The 18,302-nt window shown below is 43.1% G+C and overlaps 1 protein-coding gene across 1 annotated transcript in view; it reads left to right on the top strand.

Annotated features, from left to right (window-relative positions):
- The window catches only part of TMEM163 (transmembrane protein 163), a 221,871-nt gene that overhangs the window by 130,428 nt on the left and 73,141 nt on the right, over window positions 1-18,302 (top strand). The window contains exons 3-4 of the mRNA XM_036023651.1: window positions 7,404-7,447; window positions 8,796-8,887. Of these exons, the coding sequence (XP_035879544.1) occupies window positions 7,404-7,447; window positions 8,796-8,887 (136 nt within the window). The remainder of the gene's footprint in view (window positions 1-7,403; window positions 7,448-8,795; window positions 8,888-18,302) is intronic.

Genomic DNA, 18,302 nt, shown 5'->3' with positions numbered 1-18,302 from the left:
GTAAGTCCAATAATGTGGTAGAAGATCATATGTGCTCCAGGTAAAGAATATATAGAACAAGGTGATGAGGAGCTAAGATGTGGGAGCTGGGCAGGTTGCAGTATTAAATGGGGTAAACAGGACAGGCCTAGGAAGTGAGTTTTGACCGGAGACCTGAAGACCATGAGGGAGTGTCCAGCCAGATCCTGGGGATGAGTCAGAGGAATGAGTTAGAACCAGGCCTGGCAGGAGCATGCTGGGTTGTGGGGAGGTCAGTGAGGAGGCCCCTGGGGCTGGAGTGGAGTGAGCAGGCACAGCAGGTAGGGAGAAGGTCAGCCCATGGCACCTTATCCATTGGAAAAACTTTGGCCTTTACCCAGAGTACAATAGATAGAACAGCTCTTGCTGCATGTGAAGAATGCTAGGGCAGAGGTGTAGATTGTGGGGCAGGAGGATATGGGGGCCCAGGCAAGACTTTTTCATGGTTGCTTCCTGGTGTAAACCTGAATGCAAATACATCTTTTATTGCAAAATGGCTCAGATCACTATCAAATAAACCTCCCTACCCCAATAACAGTAGTTCAAGGGCAGTATCTTATAACTTCTTCAACCCCACTCTTGCTATGGGTTGCACAGGTTATTCTGGGGGAGGGACTGACTATATGGACACTTGCACATGACCACCCACCTCTTGATCATGTGAAAGAAAGAGAATCTTGTGTTCATCCTGGGGCCTTGGTGGGGGGTTTGCCTGTTTGCAGACTAACAGAGTTCTGGGGGTAGGTGGGCAGTGTCCATAGCCTGTCTGGAGCTTATTAAGAGTTCTCAGGTTCTACAGAAGACAAAGAGTTCTCAAACAATGGAGTAAGCTATGAGCACCTGGCCTATTACAGCTTTTTGTAATTTGCTGAGAGCCAGACATTATAGTAGAAAATATTGGAGGCGGCTGTTCATGCAGCACAATGAATATCCCAGGCATTTGTTGGAAATTGCTTTCCTTAGAGCTGTGTGTGGGCTACATCTAAAGTCTCATACTCAAGCCCACTGGGGCAGCTAGATACCCAGAAGGGCCAGGAAGGTGCCCAAGAGCCTCAGCAGATCTCAGTTTTTCCAGAGAAGTCAAAAATGTAGGTGTTCCTTTTTCCTTTTTTTAATTTATGAGGGCTCCTGATTTAAAAATGTTGGTAGCCAACTCTGATATTTGAATAATACTGTATAGATTAAACAAAAACTTCCAGGTTTTTATCCTTAGATAGCCCTTTGGCACATTTTGATTTATGGAGACAAAATAAAAAGTTTTGTTGATTTGTTTTTCAAACTGCTTGGCCCTCTCTTTTCCTTCAGTGATGGCAGAATTCAACATCCTATCACAAATTTTTGTAGTACATTATAACCTTGTTAGAGTGGAAGACAGTTTGGAAGCTGTTGGAGGTTCTGCTGAAGTGAGTTAGAACATAAATCAGTTAGTTTTGATCCCTTTCTGCTATACTTCTTCTGTCTGGGTCGTAGTGTGATGATGAAGGTGGGTGATGGAAAGATGAGTTCTCGAGCTGGGTCAGCTCCACGGCTGTAGGTGTGGTTGCCAGGCTTCTGTGTGACAGAAGTGCTCTAATTAAAGCGGGTTTGGTTTATTAGCAGAGCTCTACTGGGCACATAATTTAGCAACTTGGAGGTGTTATGGGGCCTGGGGTACTGCTAAAGAGTGCTAAGGCTAAAGATAATTATTGGCTGACTTTGGGGAAAATGACAGATGGGTCCTCGTTGTTGCTATAAACTAGCCTGCGAATGAAACGGCACCCTTTGTTTAATGTTCCTTGTTGAGGGGCTCTCCACATTGACCCTCAGTTGCTTTGCTGACACTCTCACTTCTCTGAATTTCCAAGGTACTTCCTCAGAACCTTCACAACCCTCTGCAAAGCCTGCTGATTATTCAGCTGCAGGATTTGCATTTGGCTTTGCCCTAACAATGGGTTGCCTGGGTCCCTCCATTTTCCAGCTGTCTTTTTGTTTGAATTTGAGTTTTCAGCTGACATGCTTTCTGGCCTGAATGTGACCTAGTTAGTTAAAGAAGGTCTGGTCTTTAACCAGACCTGTGTAAATATTTATTTAAGACTTCTCTTGTTTGTATGCTTCTGGGGATGTAGCTGTTATTACCCCCTTGACAAGGAAAGTAGAGTGCAAGACAAGCAAAAACTTGGGAGGCAGGCTGTCCCTTAGACAGGGAGTGGCTTTTTGCTTGCGTTCCACATCCTGGCTTGTCTGGTCCTCTACCAGAGCTCTGGTGAACTCTTTGGGAATTAGCAATCCACTCATGTAGGAGACTTGGCCTAGTGAGATGCATTTTAGAAACTAGGTTGTAGTGAAGACATGTGAGGTAGTATGTTTTCCTTCCAGCCAGAAGCCTTCATGAGCTCACGGTGCAGCTGATTCCCAGATGTGCATTGTGAATCTAGTCTCTGCTATTCCGTTTTAGAGCTGTGGCTTTATTGTTATGAATTGGGTAATTTTTCCCAAATAAAACTTATTTTTTTCTGATTTGAATGGCCATATATGATGGGTATAGAAAATGTGGAAAATGTAAAAAAGTTGAAAGGAAAGAAATTCACTCAAATATTTCTGCCACCAAAGATTAACTGTTGTTATCAGTTGTGGGATTTTTTTCCTAGTTGTTTTCAATGCATTTGTTAATTATAGTTGTATCATGAAGCTAGTTGTATCACATATGTCATCTTGTATCTTCACAATGTATACCTAATTTTTTTTTGCTCAAACAATAGGAAAATCTATGACCTCATAACTTTCTTCTCCCTTTTACTTCAGACTGAATGGCCTCAAACATAACAGGCACTTCACCTCAGGGCCTTTGCACGGACTCTTCCATTATTGGAAGTGACGGCATGACTCCTGTCCTCACCTCCTTTAAGCCTTTGTTCAAATGTCACCCTCCCTGTAAAGCCTCTCCTGACCTCCCCATCAGTGTGCATGTATATTCGCCAGAATGCCTCCAGACCCTGACCCAGCATTTCCCGGTACTGAAGGCACCGGACATATCACCTTTTTATTATCAATATCATTATTCTAACAAATATGCTAATGTGAGCATTAACCAACACTACTTTTTGTATGCATTTTTAAATAGCTACATGTAGCCTATTTTTTGAATGAACCATATTCTCATCATCACCCTGTTGCTGGGCATTGAGATTGTGTCCAGTGTTTTTCTGTTATAAATTACATAAACCTGCTATGAGCCTTTTACGTGTAAAGTGTTTTTCTACTTCTGAGACATTAAAAGGGACTCTTGAACATGGGATTAGTCTGTCAAAGTATATTGTATTAAGACATTCGGCTGCAAGTGATAAAAACTCAAACTGGCTTAAACAAATTAACAGAAATTATTGGTTCACATATTTGAAAAATACAAGGGATGGACTTCAGGCCAGGCTGATTCCAGAGGTTTAGTCCCTGTTATCAGTGGTCTGATTTGTATCTCTTACCTTGAATTCTTTTTAATTTGTTGAGAGAGAGAGAAAGAGAAAGTGAGAGAAACATCAATTTCTTGTTCTACCCATTGTTGCACTCACTGGTTGCCTTCTGCGTGTGCCCAACGCAGAGATTAAACCCGCACACTTGGCGCACCGGGGTGACACTCAGCCCTCGGAGCCACCCAGCCTGGGCTGTACCTCTTATCTTTAATATCTGCTTTCCTCTGTGTTGGCTTTATTCTGAGGTAGGCTTTTCCCATTTAAAGCAAAACTGATAAATGAAGCTCCTCTTTCCATCTTACTTACTCTTTGCAATCTCATCTTAGAAAGACATCCCATTCCCAGTATTTTCAGTAAAACTTCAGGGATTCTCCTTGGCTTGCACTGAATTGTGCCATCTCTGAATCACTCACGTTGGCCGTAGGACAGTATACACTAGAATGAGGATAATTATACCATCCCACCCAAGCCACATAGTCTGGGGCCAGGGCAAGTGATATTTTCCAGAGGATACTCAGGGTGCTCTTACCCAAAAGGGGAATGGAACTACAGATCTTCATTTTACTTATGAATATAGCATGTTAAGGACTGTGTGCCTTTGTATAAAAAAAACACAAACAAAGCAAAACAAAACAAAACAAAACACCACCTCAGAAACTGAGAAGAGCCCAGTCACATCCTGAGCATATACTATGGATGTGTAAGGCCAGCTTGCTCAGAGGGCAGTCGACCTCCACTCTCACCACTGGGCAGGGAGAGGCAGGAGACCAGGCCTCAGCGCCCTGGGGAATGAGGCTCTGATGGCCTATAATTGCTCACCTCAAAGGCTGTTTGTTGGTGACCACTGGCTCCCTAAGTGCATGTTTAAGTTATCAGCAGTGGAGACATGTCCTAGCAGTAAGGTGCAGAAATGTTCTCACAAATTTCCCTAAAGGATTCTGACAGCAATGCTCTCTGGATGAATTTGGAGGCTACTGACAGCCGGGCACTCCATTCCAGAGCAGCTGCAGTGTTTGATCAACAGGCTCCGCACTGAGTGCCAACAGCTGCAGTGACTTCATTATCTTCAGCTCTGTGGCCCCCACCTTGACCCAGAGCACTGTTCATGGGAGAGCTCCGTGTTCACGGTTGCCCTGTTGCCTGTCTGTCTACTGACCATGCCAGCTTACCGCATAATTGTTTGAGGTTGAAAGAGCCCTTGTCTGTTGTCCCTTGTTAAATTTGCACCTGTCTTAAAGGCACTGCTGGACTTTTGTCAGACCTGTGATGGCTTTCAGCTACCCTTAGCCAGGTACACTTGGGGCTCTGGGGCACCGACCTCATCGTCCCTGCCGTGGTGGGTCATTCTGGCACAGGCCTGCCGTTCTTTCTGTGGAATGCTTCCTTCGCATGAGGGGAGTTGGAAGCATCCTGATGAGAACCCCATGGTTTGCCCTTTTTCTGTGTGAACAGGGGCTGTCTGAACCAGAATTAGGATGTGTCACATTCCATGACAGGCCAGGGAAAATTACCTTGTTATACTTCCCACTCTTCAGAGATTCCTAAAAGGCTCTGACCTCTCCCATTCAGGCCCTGTGTTAATGACTACTAGCTTCTGTGAGCCGGGGACTTGCTCACAAAGGGAGGCTGCCTGAGCCACGCCATGCGGTGTGCCCTTCGATGTAACCTGGGTTCTCTGTGCAGTTTTTGGCATTTTCTCCCTTTTCATCTTGTCAGGGAAATTTGATGGAGCCAATTTATAAATAAATGATTCATGTTAATCCTTCCCTTCTGTGAAGGACTCTGGGTTAACAGTGTTAATATTTCATTGGGTAGCCTAAACTGACTCACACAAACATAACTTCCCATTGTAATTATTTGAGTGTTTGAAGTCATGGACACTGACTCTGACTGAGTCAGGGGAAGAAATCCCTCCATTCAGTGGCCAGCTCTTTTGTTGGAGACCAGAGACCAGAGACAAGGGTCCTGGTTTTCTCAATATAACTGAGTGTGCGCCCACCTCTTTTAAATCTGTAGCCCATTGTATAAATGTTTGGTATTAACAAATAACTCAGTTAAAACTTTTTAAAGTAATGGCTCACTGCTTGGAGAACAGGCGGTCCTCCGTGACGGTGAGGGGTGTGCTTTTTGGGCTGTGCCTTCCCTGCAGTGGTGCCAGGCCAAACAGCGCAGGGAGGAGCCGAGCAGGAGCTCCAGCTGGGCATCTCTTCCTGATCTGTTGTGCATTTTGAGTATCTGACAAGGTGTTAGTAGAAGTTCAAAAGGTGTCCACTACTAATAAAGAAGTAACCCATGAAGAGCACAGAGCTAAGATAGTCTAAAAACAGGTTGTAAAGGAAAAACCAGATACTCATTTAGACCTGTTTCATAAAAGTCAGTTACCAGTTTAATTAACAGTTACTGGGCACTTCCTGCAAGGTGGGCTCCATGTCCGATAGGGCATCTTGGTGCCCAGAGAGACCCCTTGAGGGATTTGCTGCCCTTTTTGCACACACCAATGTGGCAGGTGAGTTGAGTTCTTCGGGAAGGCCCAGTGCCCCTTTGCACTGCACACCTGTGTTGCCTGTGAAAGGTGCTGTTGGTCTGTGCACACACCTGGATCTGACTGTCTCTCTATACCAGTAAGGGCATTGGCGGGAAACACTGGAGCAGCCCACATCAAAACAAAGAGGATCAGGAATTTAATTGATTGCATTACTCAGCCTGAGGCCTGGGCCGTGGCTGAGGTTCTGAAGGTCTTGGACACTTTAGGAAGCCAGAGGATCTTTCTGCCCCAGAACTGTGTTGTACCCCATGGTTATCTCTCTGCTCCTCAGTCTTTATAGCAAACCATGGCCAGCACTAGCTCTGGTGATTGAAAGTTTCAGTTCCAACAACATAAATTAACCAACTACACTCTCTCTGTCTCAATTCCTAATTCACAACAAATGAAATATGCTTGCTTCACACTGGGTCATATGCCCCTTGTGGCTGGGGATGGATTATAAAGGACAACAAAGCTATCCCAGGTCCATTTCTGGACCTATGGAAAGGACAGAGAGCAGGTCCTTGACTCTGAGAAGGGACAGGTAGTGAGCTGAGTGCAGTGTTGACCTCCTTACCCTGTGCCCATGCCTCTCATGTATGAATGAGCGCTTGCAACACCTGTGCCTGGAACCATCCACTTCAAAGCTTTACTGACCCATTGCGTAGGGTTTCATTTTTTGTTGGAGGTTGGACATATGCTTGTTAACTATGGAGAACTGACTTTATTAAAGTAAATTGAGAACAGTCTCTGAAGCGGACATTGCTTCGGCATAGAACAGATCACAGAATTAGGCAAAAGTGCTACCTACTTGCCTATCCCCCAAAGGTAGATTTTTGACTATGGACAAATGTTTTAATTATAATTGTTATATCTACATTTGTGGATGGCTATTGTTTAAGATTATTTGTTATTGTTTTTCTGAACAGTTTTATTGAGGTCTACACTAATTTTAAGCTCTGACGGGCTAGAGATCTTTTTCAACTCTGTTAGCAATGGCATGTGCACACAGACACCACTAATTGCTTCTTTATGGGAGCAGTTTGGGCAATTGTACCTTTACCTTGAAGTTTAATATAGTTTCCAGCTCTCTACTCCCAGCCGCTAAACTATCAAATCTCCGTGGTCGTTTGGTTGACAACTGCTTAAGCGTCTTCATTCTGAAACTGGCCCCTTGTTGCTCAGAATGTGCCTCGAAGGGAAGTTGTTGCTGGTGGAGCCTGGAATCTTCTCTTCATACTGCATTTTTTTTTGTTCTCAGAGTTTACAACTGCAGTTAATTTTTAAACTTATTCTCTTGGAAACTTTCCATTGATGTTTAAAAGGGAATATCAAATAAATTAATATACTCACAAATGAGAGAGAATAAATATGAGGTCTTAAAATATTCTGAATAATATTTTCTTTCTTTTTAGCTGTCTCCGTTATGAGGTACAGCGCCTCTGCTTTTGGGTTTGCAGTAAGTAACCTGAAATGTACTTTTATGAAGTTTTGCACGTTTTTCCTGAGCCCACAAATCTCACCCTGGGCTCTCAGTAAGAAGAGGGTGGTTTGCAGATGAGAGCCTAGCATGACAAACACACCTTTTATAGAAATCCCTTCTACAGGAAATTAGAATTTACTAGAAGTAAACTGCAGTGGTGCTGTGTAATTCTCAAGAACAGATTAGGGGACCACATTTCCCACACTGATTGTGAGGATGTTTTAGGGCTTTAGCCCTTATTTGCCCCTCAAGGCTATAGAGTTGAAAATGGGCACACCCTGGAGTGAGCCTTCGCTGGTGCAGTAGAGATGTGGGGAGTTAAGAGTGGGGCTGCTGCCGTGGGGATACGCCAGTCTGTGGCCTGACTGCAGTAGCCTGGTTCCCAGCCTGCTCCCTGATGGGAGTCAGTCAGAGAAACCTGGACTCAGATGTTCTACAGGCCAAGCATGTTGAAAACTTGGGTGAAGCTTCCCCACATCCCCTCAAGAGAGTGCTTGTAATTTTCCAGATGACAAGTGTGGCGTGGCACAATTGCTCATACAGAGTTCTTGTAAACACTCCTCCTTTGTAGCTTTAGGGTTTCCTGTACCTAAGGGTATGGGTTTCTTTTCCCAAACCCACTTCTTCCTTTCATTGTGAAAATTTAATGTTTTGGGTGTTGCAGATATTTTTCAGAAACTTTTGAAAGAGTGGACTGTCTCTCCAGAAAAATGCACACACCACACACACACTTTCTCTCTCCCTCTTTTTCACACTCCCCTCTCTTTCCCTTTCTTTCCCTGCCTCCCTCCCCCTGCCTCCTCCCCCAACACATCATTCATTAATACAAAAGGACTGAATTTTATATACAATTTTAAAGTGTTTGCAGAATTCCCAGGTGATCACCCTCATCCTGGACCCCAGGTAGAACAATCCCATTGAAAACCAAAAACATATTCCTCACCCCAAATCTTTTACTTGGGATACACAGTTAAATGCTGAAATGATCTTGCTCACCATGGGGAAGCCAATTTCAAACGTGTTAGAACAGTGCAATCCCCTCATATCTCCAGAGTGCTGGGAGCCACGGGCCCAGGAGTAGACCCACCATGTGGGAGAGTGTGGTTTCCCAGGCCGTGGGAGCAGTGTGAAATAGGACCTGGCCTGTGGGGTGCCCTGGGCTCCAGGTCCCTGGGACCCACTGCACAGAAGATGAATGGCTCACATCATAACGATGCAAACCCTCTTTGCTCTGAGGTCACCTGCTCAGATGTTCTGAGTCACAGAATCATTGCCTTGTGTCTTAACTCTGGAAAACTGCTAATGCCATGTCTCCTTCTCCTAGTTTGATGCCATCCTCGATGTCCTGTCTTCGGCGATTGTCCTGTGGCGTTACAGCAACGCGGCCGCGGTACACTCTGCCCATAGGGAATACATGTAAGTGGATTTTTACTTGCTCCCAGACTGCAGAACCCTTGCAAATGAAGGCCGCATAATTAGGTTGTCAGCACAGCTTACTCTACAGTTTTGGTCCAGGGACAAGAATAAGGTCCCCAAATTGCCTTTGAGAATGGCTGGCTGGGGTGATTATCACCTCTGGAATCACCCCTGGAGTGATTACAGAAGAGGTTCCAGAGTGATATGTCTTGGCGTTGAATCTCAGCTTCCCATTTCCTTCCACAGTGGTCAAAGAGATGGATGTCCCTTTATAACACTCTCTGTTCTCTGCTTTTGAGTCTGGAGTAAACATTTTTATGCTCAGTTGCCTTTTTATCCTTCTGTCCATCCATCCATGGATCCATCAATCCATCCATCTTTCCATCCTCTTAAGCTTTGTGTTTTTGGAATTGTTGTTCCCTTGAATTTTCATGTTTTTTTCTTATTTCTGAGCAAGATGAGCTCTCCACTGGAATTTCCAGAAGACATCCTGAGGGCATTATAAATTATTCTACTTGCACCATCCTCTCTGTATCAGAGGATATTGCTTGCCTCACTCCCCACACCCTGTGGGGGAATGCCTTTGTCTTTGAGGGATTTCTGTCTGTGACCATGAAACATGTGTTTTTTCCAACTTTCATCTCTATTCCATTTGCAATCCTCAGAGTGATTACAGAAGAGGTTCCAGAGTGATATTTCTTGGTGTTGAATCTCAGCTTCCCCATTTATTATCTCTGCCTGTGGGAAGGTATAAACAGCTTTGCCCCTTGTTTCCTTGACTGGAAAAGCAAAAAACAATACTTCCTTCATTAGGGTTATTATGACAATTATATGAGTGAGGTATAATTATCACAGTTTGACATGTGTGCGCACGCATGCACACACGCACACACTTTGGAACAATTATGTGCCAAATGCGGTAAATCGTAATTCAGTAAATCGTAGCTGCCATGATGATTAATTATTGAGGGGACTCCCCTAGAACTGAGCCACCACTGGTCATTAGGGCAAGAGTATTACCCCACCTCTGCAGCTCTTGAACAGTTGAATACAAAGGAATAAATGCCCCATGCATTTATGGTAGGATTGTGGTGGTTCCCAGACAGAGGATACTCTTGGGAGGGGGGCTGTGTCATACTCACACATATATATGTTGTGTGTTGGGGATATGTTACCCCGACTCTCTGAGTAACATATCTCACATTTCACGTGTCACATGGAAAGCTTTTGAAAGATGACACCCTAATTGATTCACCAATGTGAATGAATATGAATTTCAGTTTAGTTAATTGTTGGCTTTAGGTAGAGCACAAACTTCTTTTAAGTGTTAAATATTTATTTGAATGTACTTTAACTTTTTGAACAAATAAACAATAAAAATTACAGTATAAAAATTTGTAATATCACAGATGATGTTATTTAGGATAAGGTTAATTTTGAAAAAAGTGAGTCACTTTGTGGTTGAAAAAAATTAAGAAAACACTAGTAGTAAACTTATTTTGTAAAATTTCAAATGTCCGTACCTAATGACCAGTGTTGAACTAACACCAGTCTAGCCAAAAGAGAAGCTGATGCACCCACCCCGGATGTTGCTGGCTGTTCGAGGATTATGTGAGAACAATCTAGAGAGCACAACCTAAGATATGCTTGGGTTTCAAGAGCGAGTCCCTGTCCTGTCAGAAGAACGTAAGTTCTTTGGTTGTGCAGTCGCACTGTCCCAGACGGTCCCCACTAGTGGCTGTTTCAGCACTTGCATGTGGCTGGTACTAAGAGGTGTTGTAAGTGAAGAGTATATATCACACTCCAAAGATGTGGAAAGAAAAAAAGAATGTAAACTTTTCATTAATAATTTTTAAAATATGGATTATAATTTGATATAAGAATATTTTGGATATACTGGGTTAAATAACTCTTAAAATTAATTTTGCTTTAATTTTACTTGCTTCTGTTTACTTTTTTTCTGTTTACATTTTTAATGTGGCTAGAGAAATTTAAAATTGCATATGTGGCTTATATTTTCACGGGGCCTTGCCCTCAAAAGAGAAAGCTCTTCCCTCTGTTTTTTCTTATTTTAGAATTAATAATCCAGAATTGGATTTGCAATTCCAGAAGGAATTGAGTTCATTGTTTCTCAATGTCTCTCTTCTAATTTGCTTACTTTAAGTCTGATTTTATTTTTGCTGAAATGAGTTTCTTACACATTAGTCACAATGCCTCATGTTATCGTGGCTTTTCTATAGTGTTGGGATCTCTGTGAGCATTTGCCAGGTGGCCTAGAGCTTTTCCCAGATTAAGACTGATAACAAGAAATATCTTTGGTTTCACTGTTCTTAATGATCCCAAAGCAGGTGCTTTTTAAGAAATGTATATCTATATTAATGCCCAAAAAGTAAAAATCCAGAGGAGTTGTTTTAGTAATTCCCAGATTATAGTTAATGTGCTGGTGCCAGTGAATTCATTCAGAGATTCTTAATCTAGGGATTAAAACGACACTCACAATCCTCTACTGTTGGCTTTAGTTTAAAGTTTTAATCTCTGGCTCATTGCATGTAAATTAAAAATTCATGAAATCACTGCCAATTGAGAAACCGATGTTTGCATATTAATGAGCATGAATGAATTATAAGAGGCAGAGCTAGAAAGGCTACTAGTTTCCAGTTACTTGCTAGAAAATAATATTTGGGAGAATAGGGAAATACTCAACTGGTTCTTAGTTAATTCTTCTAAATTTTCCTACTTTGACTCTAAGGTTCAGGAAGAATGTTGAGCTTGGACTTGCCAGTGCAAAGAGCGTAGGCAGCTCCCTCAGCCCTGCCAGCCGCTGCTGGCGGCCCTGGGCCCTCAGTGCTCAAGGGGGGAGGGTGTGGCTTCAGCACCGCCACAGAGAGGGGCTCGCCCGGTAGTTCCGTTCTGTTCTGTGCTTCGTTACTGTGCTGAAATAACACATCACATTAAATTTACCATCTTAAACATTTTAAGTGTATGGTTTAGTAGTGTTAAGTGTATTCACATTGTTGTGAACAGATCTCCAGAACGTTCTCATCTTGTGGAACTAAACTCTGCACTCATTAAACGATTCCCTTTTACCCTTTCCCCCACCCCCGGAAAGCACCATTTTACTTTCTGTTTCTAGGAATTGGACTACTCTAGATACCTAGTATAAGTGGGATCACACTGCATTTGCTGTTTTGTGACTGGCTTATTTCTCTTAGCTTAACATCCTCAAGGTTCGTCCATATTGTAGCACATTTCAGAATTTCTTTCCATTTTAAGTCTGTACAATATTCTGGTGTATGTATAATCCACATTTTGTGTACCCATTCACTGGCTGACAGACATTTGGGTTGTGACCACTGCAGCTGTTGTGAGTGACACCGCTATGAACAAGGGTGTGAAAATATCTCTTCATGACCCTGCTTTCGATTCTTTTGGATACAGACCCAGAAGTGGGACTGCTGGGTCATATGATAGCACTAGCTTTAATTTTTTGAGGACCCTCATACCATTTTCTATAGCAATTGCTCCATTTTGTAACCCTACCAACTAGCTTTTTATTTTTAAGAGCTCCAAATTTGATCAGTCACCTTCTCGTAGGGAATATGAGTGGAGAAGGTGAACCAGGTTTACACATGGTCAGGGTTTTCAAAAGGTGCGTAAACTAGAAAGGGTGCAAGGGAGTCAAGTTTGTTTGTAAGGGAGGGATCTGGGAACATACATATTCAGAATGGGTAAGAAGGGATGGGAGGACAATGACAAGGTTAATGAGTAGTCATCATGGATTAGAAGACTGGTTTAGTTTGACAGGTGTTGGTGTGGGATGCTAATGTGAGAGTAGCATGCTGAAAACCAGGATTTCACAGGTGGTTCCTTTATTTGTGTGGCTTTAGGGTAGGGGTAGGTGGCTGAGGGAGGGTGAGGACAAAAGGTCAGGGACATGTGTGAGGCCTGGCATTGGCTGGATGGTCCATGTGCAGTTGAGGGGATGGTTGTAGAATTTATGGAGGAGATGAAGAGAATGAAGCAGGTGCCAATGTCCTCAGTGAATGAAGGAGAGGGGCCAGGGGTTGGGGGCAATGGCAGGGAGGTGTAGTGGGTGGTTTAGTCTGTGGGTAACTGGGACTACTGAGGGAGAAAGCCAGAGAAACTGCTTTGGAAATCACCTGGAAGAAGGCAGGCTTTGAGAATGTGCACAAGAGAGGAGACACAGCCTCCAAGTCAGAGGTAGGCAAGGCAGCTGCCTCGCAGAACAACCATGTTTTGTTTGGCCAAGAGGTGAGGGGGAGAGTCAGAAAAGAGACTGAGGATGTGGAGCCTGGGAATCGGAGGGAAGAGTTTGGGAGGCAAGAGAGCAGGGCGCCACCAAGGGGACATGGGAGCAGAAGTGTGGTTACAGGGCTTGAGTGGTGGCGGTTGTCCTGCTGAGAGCGGGTTGCTGTGAGGACACGCAAAAAACAGGGAACTATTTGTGCACTTATATGGTGAGCTCCATGGTCCTGTCAGTGAAGAAAGCATGGTGCAAAATAGTGTTTGGGGTCTTCTCTCATTTGTTTTAGTAACAGAGGTTTGCTTCCACATACGTTTGTTTAGATACAAAGAACAATCTCTGCAAGGACACAAAGGAGACTGGCAGTAACATCGCCTCTGGGAGGAGGACTGGGAACAGACAAAGGAGGGACACATTTCTGTATATCCTTCAGACCAGGGCTGTCCTATAGAACCGTCTGGGGTAATGGGTCTGTCTGAGTCTGCACTGCCAGTGTGGTAGCCATTAGCCACGTGTGGCCACTGAGTACTTGCCCTGTGGCTAGAGCGACTGAAGGACTGGATTTTTGACTTAAAATAGTCATGTGTGGTAGTGGTCAGTATGTGGGACAATGCCCTCTTTAGATAGTTTGATCATTTTTAATATATTTAAAAAGACGAAGTTATTAACAGATCAAAGCCCGGGGATTTGGAAATGTGAGAAAGATATGGAAGGAGGGAAGGTGTCCCTGGAGGTGAGGGCTGTGGGAGAAATTAGAGTAGGAGGAACTTGGCAAGGCTAAATGGCACAGGGAATTTCATGCCAGTCTTAGTCATCCTCAGCCCCGTGTACCATGTAAGGCCACAGGAAGTACAGCTTCCTGCTGCCATCAGCCGCAGAGGGCCATCGGATGCTTGCCACAGAAGGTACAGACTGACACTCATCGGGGGCCTCTGACATTTTGCATATGATTGCAGCACAGGTGGGAGGCCCCAGGGAGGCTTTCCAGTCCAGCTGTCTCTTTGGGCCAGCAGTCAGCTCCCTGAGACAGAGGGGTGGAGGCAGATGGGAGGCTGCTCACCTTGGCAAGCTTCTAATTGTGCAGCCCTGGGGCAAAAACTGCCTGGGAGGTTGTTCTCTTGCTCCAAACGGACCTGCAAATGGCATGATGCTCGGCAGCATATTTGGGAGCTCTGGAGGGGATATTCTTAGAGAGGCAGAAATCCTTTGTGTGTCTTCACACGTAAAATAAATGGGCATCCTGGTTCTCACCCAGGCAGGGTATTTGCCATTTTCTTCTTTAATTTGCTGAGCCAAATGCTTGGCCTGAAAATCATCAGTTGACAGTGGCTTGATAGTCTTTTGATTACTGGTTTCAGAAGCACCCTTGCTGTTTCTGGAAACAGCTCCAGAAATTGAAAAATAAAAGTAACTGATGCAGTTAAGAAATGATGGATTTTGCTTTTGGTGTCTGATTTAAGCAGACTTGCAAAGATAATGAGTTATATCAAGAACATATTAAAATACAAGGTCTGTCCAGAAGATATCCAGCCATGAAACATGAAAAATAGAGACATTTATTGAAGAAGATACAAGATACAAGAAATATTGTACATAGGACAATGATGCTTCAGTCTCCTTCAAAGTAGGCACCTTGGGACCTCACACAGTTCTCCCAGTTGTCATCAGCTCCCCGGTCATATGTTCCTGAATCTCATAGATGCTCTGAAAGCTCTTCCCTTTCAAAGGTGACTTTATTTTGGGAAAAGCCAGAAGTCACAGGGCACCAAATCTGGGCTGTAGGGGGCTGAGTCACCTGGGTGATATGATGTTTCACCAAAAAATTCTGCCCAAGATGTGATGCATGAGTAGATGTATTGTCCTGATGAAGCTACCAGTTGCCCATTGCTGCAGCCTTCTGAATCATCTGAATAGTTGCTGCAGATGAATGTTTAAGTTTAATGCAGACTTAAGATGTGGATTTTAAAATCTACAAAATTTGGTGCAGAATTGTTGTTCTACTTGCTCAGTCTTTTTGAGTGTGACAACCACACAGTACACACACTCAATCAGTGGAGTCTACCACCCCCACTGATTAGTACAGTGAAGTCATCACTGTTCACACATGTGCATTCCAGTTCACTCTCCTTGGCTGCCAGGTTACATTGACATCATGCAAACTGTTCTCATTAAATTAACAATGGCTGAACTTTTTCCAGATAGACCTTGTAGTACCATATCTCCTCCCCTTCTCATAATATATTTGATGTGACCCTAAATTGGAGGCTCTGGGAAAGTGAATTACATTTCCTCCACATCTGTTAAACTTGACAGAGTTTTTGAGTATATTTTAGCCGAAGAACAGACCGTGAACTAGAAGAATAAATAACTTTGGAGACAGCTTCAGTGACTGATGAGAGCCAGTGTAGAAGGCAAAGCCTTCACAGCAGGAGAAGAGCTCATCTGCCTTTAAGAGATTGCATTTAGTCTTGCCTGAAGGTAGAACGGAGCTCCTTCCACTGTCATGAAAAAGTCATATGGAGCCTCCATGACACTGACATGATGTTAATGGTGGTGGTGCCATGGGCAGGACATAGTAGAGCAAGCAGTGTTGGCTTCCTTGGCCCATGTTATAAGTTGAATTGTGCCCCCCCCAAAACATACGATAATGTTCTAACCCTCAGTATCACAGAATGTGACTTTATTGGAAAATTGATTCTTCACAGATGTAACCAAGTTTAATGAAGTCCTGATCCTTATGACTGGGGTCCTAACAAGCAGAGACAGGCATGCAAGAAAAAATGATCTTGTTGATGAGGGCAGAGGTCAGAGTGATGTATGTACAAGTCATGGAATGCCAAAGATTGTTGTTGGACACAGTGGCTAGAAGCAAGAGGGGATTCTGCCCTACAGGTTTCAGAGGGAGTGTGAGTCTGATACCTCGATTTCGGACTTTAGCCTCCAGAACTGTGAGAGAATACATTTCTGTTGTTTTAAGACCCTTAGTTTGTGGTACTTTGTTATGGCAGCCACAGGAAACTAACACTGTTCCTGAGAAGAGTTGTCCTTCACATCTGCACTCACCTGCTCTGTGACCTTAAGTTATTTATTAATTTTTCCAGATCTCTGTTTGCTCTCCTGTGAAAGGAGGAGGGCTGTGATAACTACCAAATGGCACTGCAGTGAAGATTAAACCTGTTGTTGAATGCACCATCAATATATGCTCAAAAAATGTTAGACCACTTATTTTCCATTGGTAGAGTTTTAAAAATCTTTTCATTGTTTTTTATCTTTTTAAGAATGTGGAATAAAAGAATTTGCAATTAAAAATGGAAAAACTCAATGAAATATGTCCTTAGGTGAGAATAAAAAATATTGAAAAACTCAGACACACAGTTTGGCATATGTAGAAAGTGCTTTCGACCTCAGGACATGGGGTAATATAGTAGTGTAGTGAAGTGACTGAAGATTATTCCTTGATCTCCTGATTTTATCACCTGTTCCTGCCCTTGTCACACCCCACCCCCAAGAAATCTGGAACAAGAGGAAGTAATACATGATTATTGTAAAAGGTTGAGGTAATTCATAGAGGTACAAAGAATGTAGTGAAGCTCACTTGTTACAGGGCCTCCCAGAGCTAACGTTTTGATGTAGACTGTGTGTTATATATTGGATGTGCATGTATGTGCAATGCTACACATCCATCTTTTTTATTGACATGGACATGTGTGTGTATACCCTTCTGAAAATTGGGTCTTCTCTTCTTACCACCATGTTTTGAACATCTTTTCATCTGAGGATAAAGGTATGTTATTGTTTGATAGCAGTGTGGTATTCTATGTATGCATGTAACGTATTTTGTTTGAGCGATTTTCTACTAAAGACAAAGGTGGTTTCTGATGTCTTGGGGTTAGAAACAACCTGAAATAACTGTCCTTATACATTTGTATTATAATGCTTGTCCTCTTATTTCTTCAGAATACATTATTAGAAGTCTGGGTCAAAGAATTTTCTAACACCATTTTAATGCCCAGTGTCAAATTGGGCTCCAAAAAGGTTGCCTTGCTTTACGCTGTGCTGGCAGGGGTCAGGGTGTCTGTTTGCTCACTGTGCCAGCTCAGTGGTACAGTTCTTTTTGGTCATAGCCACTTGTGCAGGGGCAGAACTGAATTCTCCATGCTCATATGCATTTCTGTAGTTACCAGTTTGTAGTTGAGCATATTCTCATATGCTTTTTTGTCATCTGTATTGCTTTTGAGAAACAGGTTAACAGAATTTCAGATGGAATGAGAAACCTTTTATTTCCATTTTGGAACATTTCCCAGACTCTGGCTACTAGAATTTAGGTGCCTGAGGAAGTACAACTTAATAATTGCCCAGGTCCTTCCTTCCTGTGTTTTCCCACATCACCTGTATTGTTATTATTTTTACAGTGCTCTGTGTTTTCTTTCATGGATTTAGTTATCTGTGTTTAATTTATATCTTGGTATATTGGTTTGTCATCCATTGCTGTCACAAAACTTTAAGCTGATAAGAGCAAGAGTGTTCCTTAACTGCCTTATTCTTTTCATTGCCAATTCCTAGACTAAAGCCTGATACTTAATAGGTGCTTATTAAAGTCTTGCAGAATGAAAGCTTGAGCTATGGAACCCCTTTATCTTATGGAAAGTTTTGACATATTTATGAAGATGATAATAGTAAATACAGTAAATACTTACTGAGCACCTGGTTTCTACCAGCTGTCATGTTGGGCTTTGTTAGGCAGAGGCATTATTTAACACCTGGTAGAGAAGGTCAGTGTTGCTCCTGAAGACGCATGACTAGTGATGGACACAGCAGGGCTTGCTCTGAAATTTGCTCAAAACCACTATGCAGTGTTACCTTTCTGAATGGTCATTTCTGTGTGTTGGTTTTACCAAATTTTTGACCCTCCCCTTCCTATTGGAAATGCCTTTTCCTAGCCATTAGCTGCAAAACAAACTTAATTGAAGGCAGAGGGGAAGTGGTTGTGGGTCAGAGGAATTAAGAGCTATGAAATTATCCAAGTTGAAAGGCTGTCCCAGACTTTGGTTCTAAGTCTAAAAGGTGGGGAAGTGGTTTGCAGTTGGCTGGACATGGATGAACTTCCTGGACAAGGCGGTCTAGGGGCAGGGTTGGCAAATTCCTAACAGC

The sequence above is a fragment of the Phyllostomus discolor genome, chromosome 4, assembly GCF_004126475.2.
Source record: "Phyllostomus discolor isolate MPI-MPIP mPhyDis1 chromosome 4, mPhyDis1.pri.v3, whole genome shotgun sequence".
NCBI classification, from domain to species: domain Eukaryota; kingdom Metazoa; phylum Chordata; class Mammalia; order Chiroptera; family Phyllostomidae; genus Phyllostomus; species Phyllostomus discolor.
This window is presented reverse-complemented; position numbering and strand designations above follow the sequence as displayed.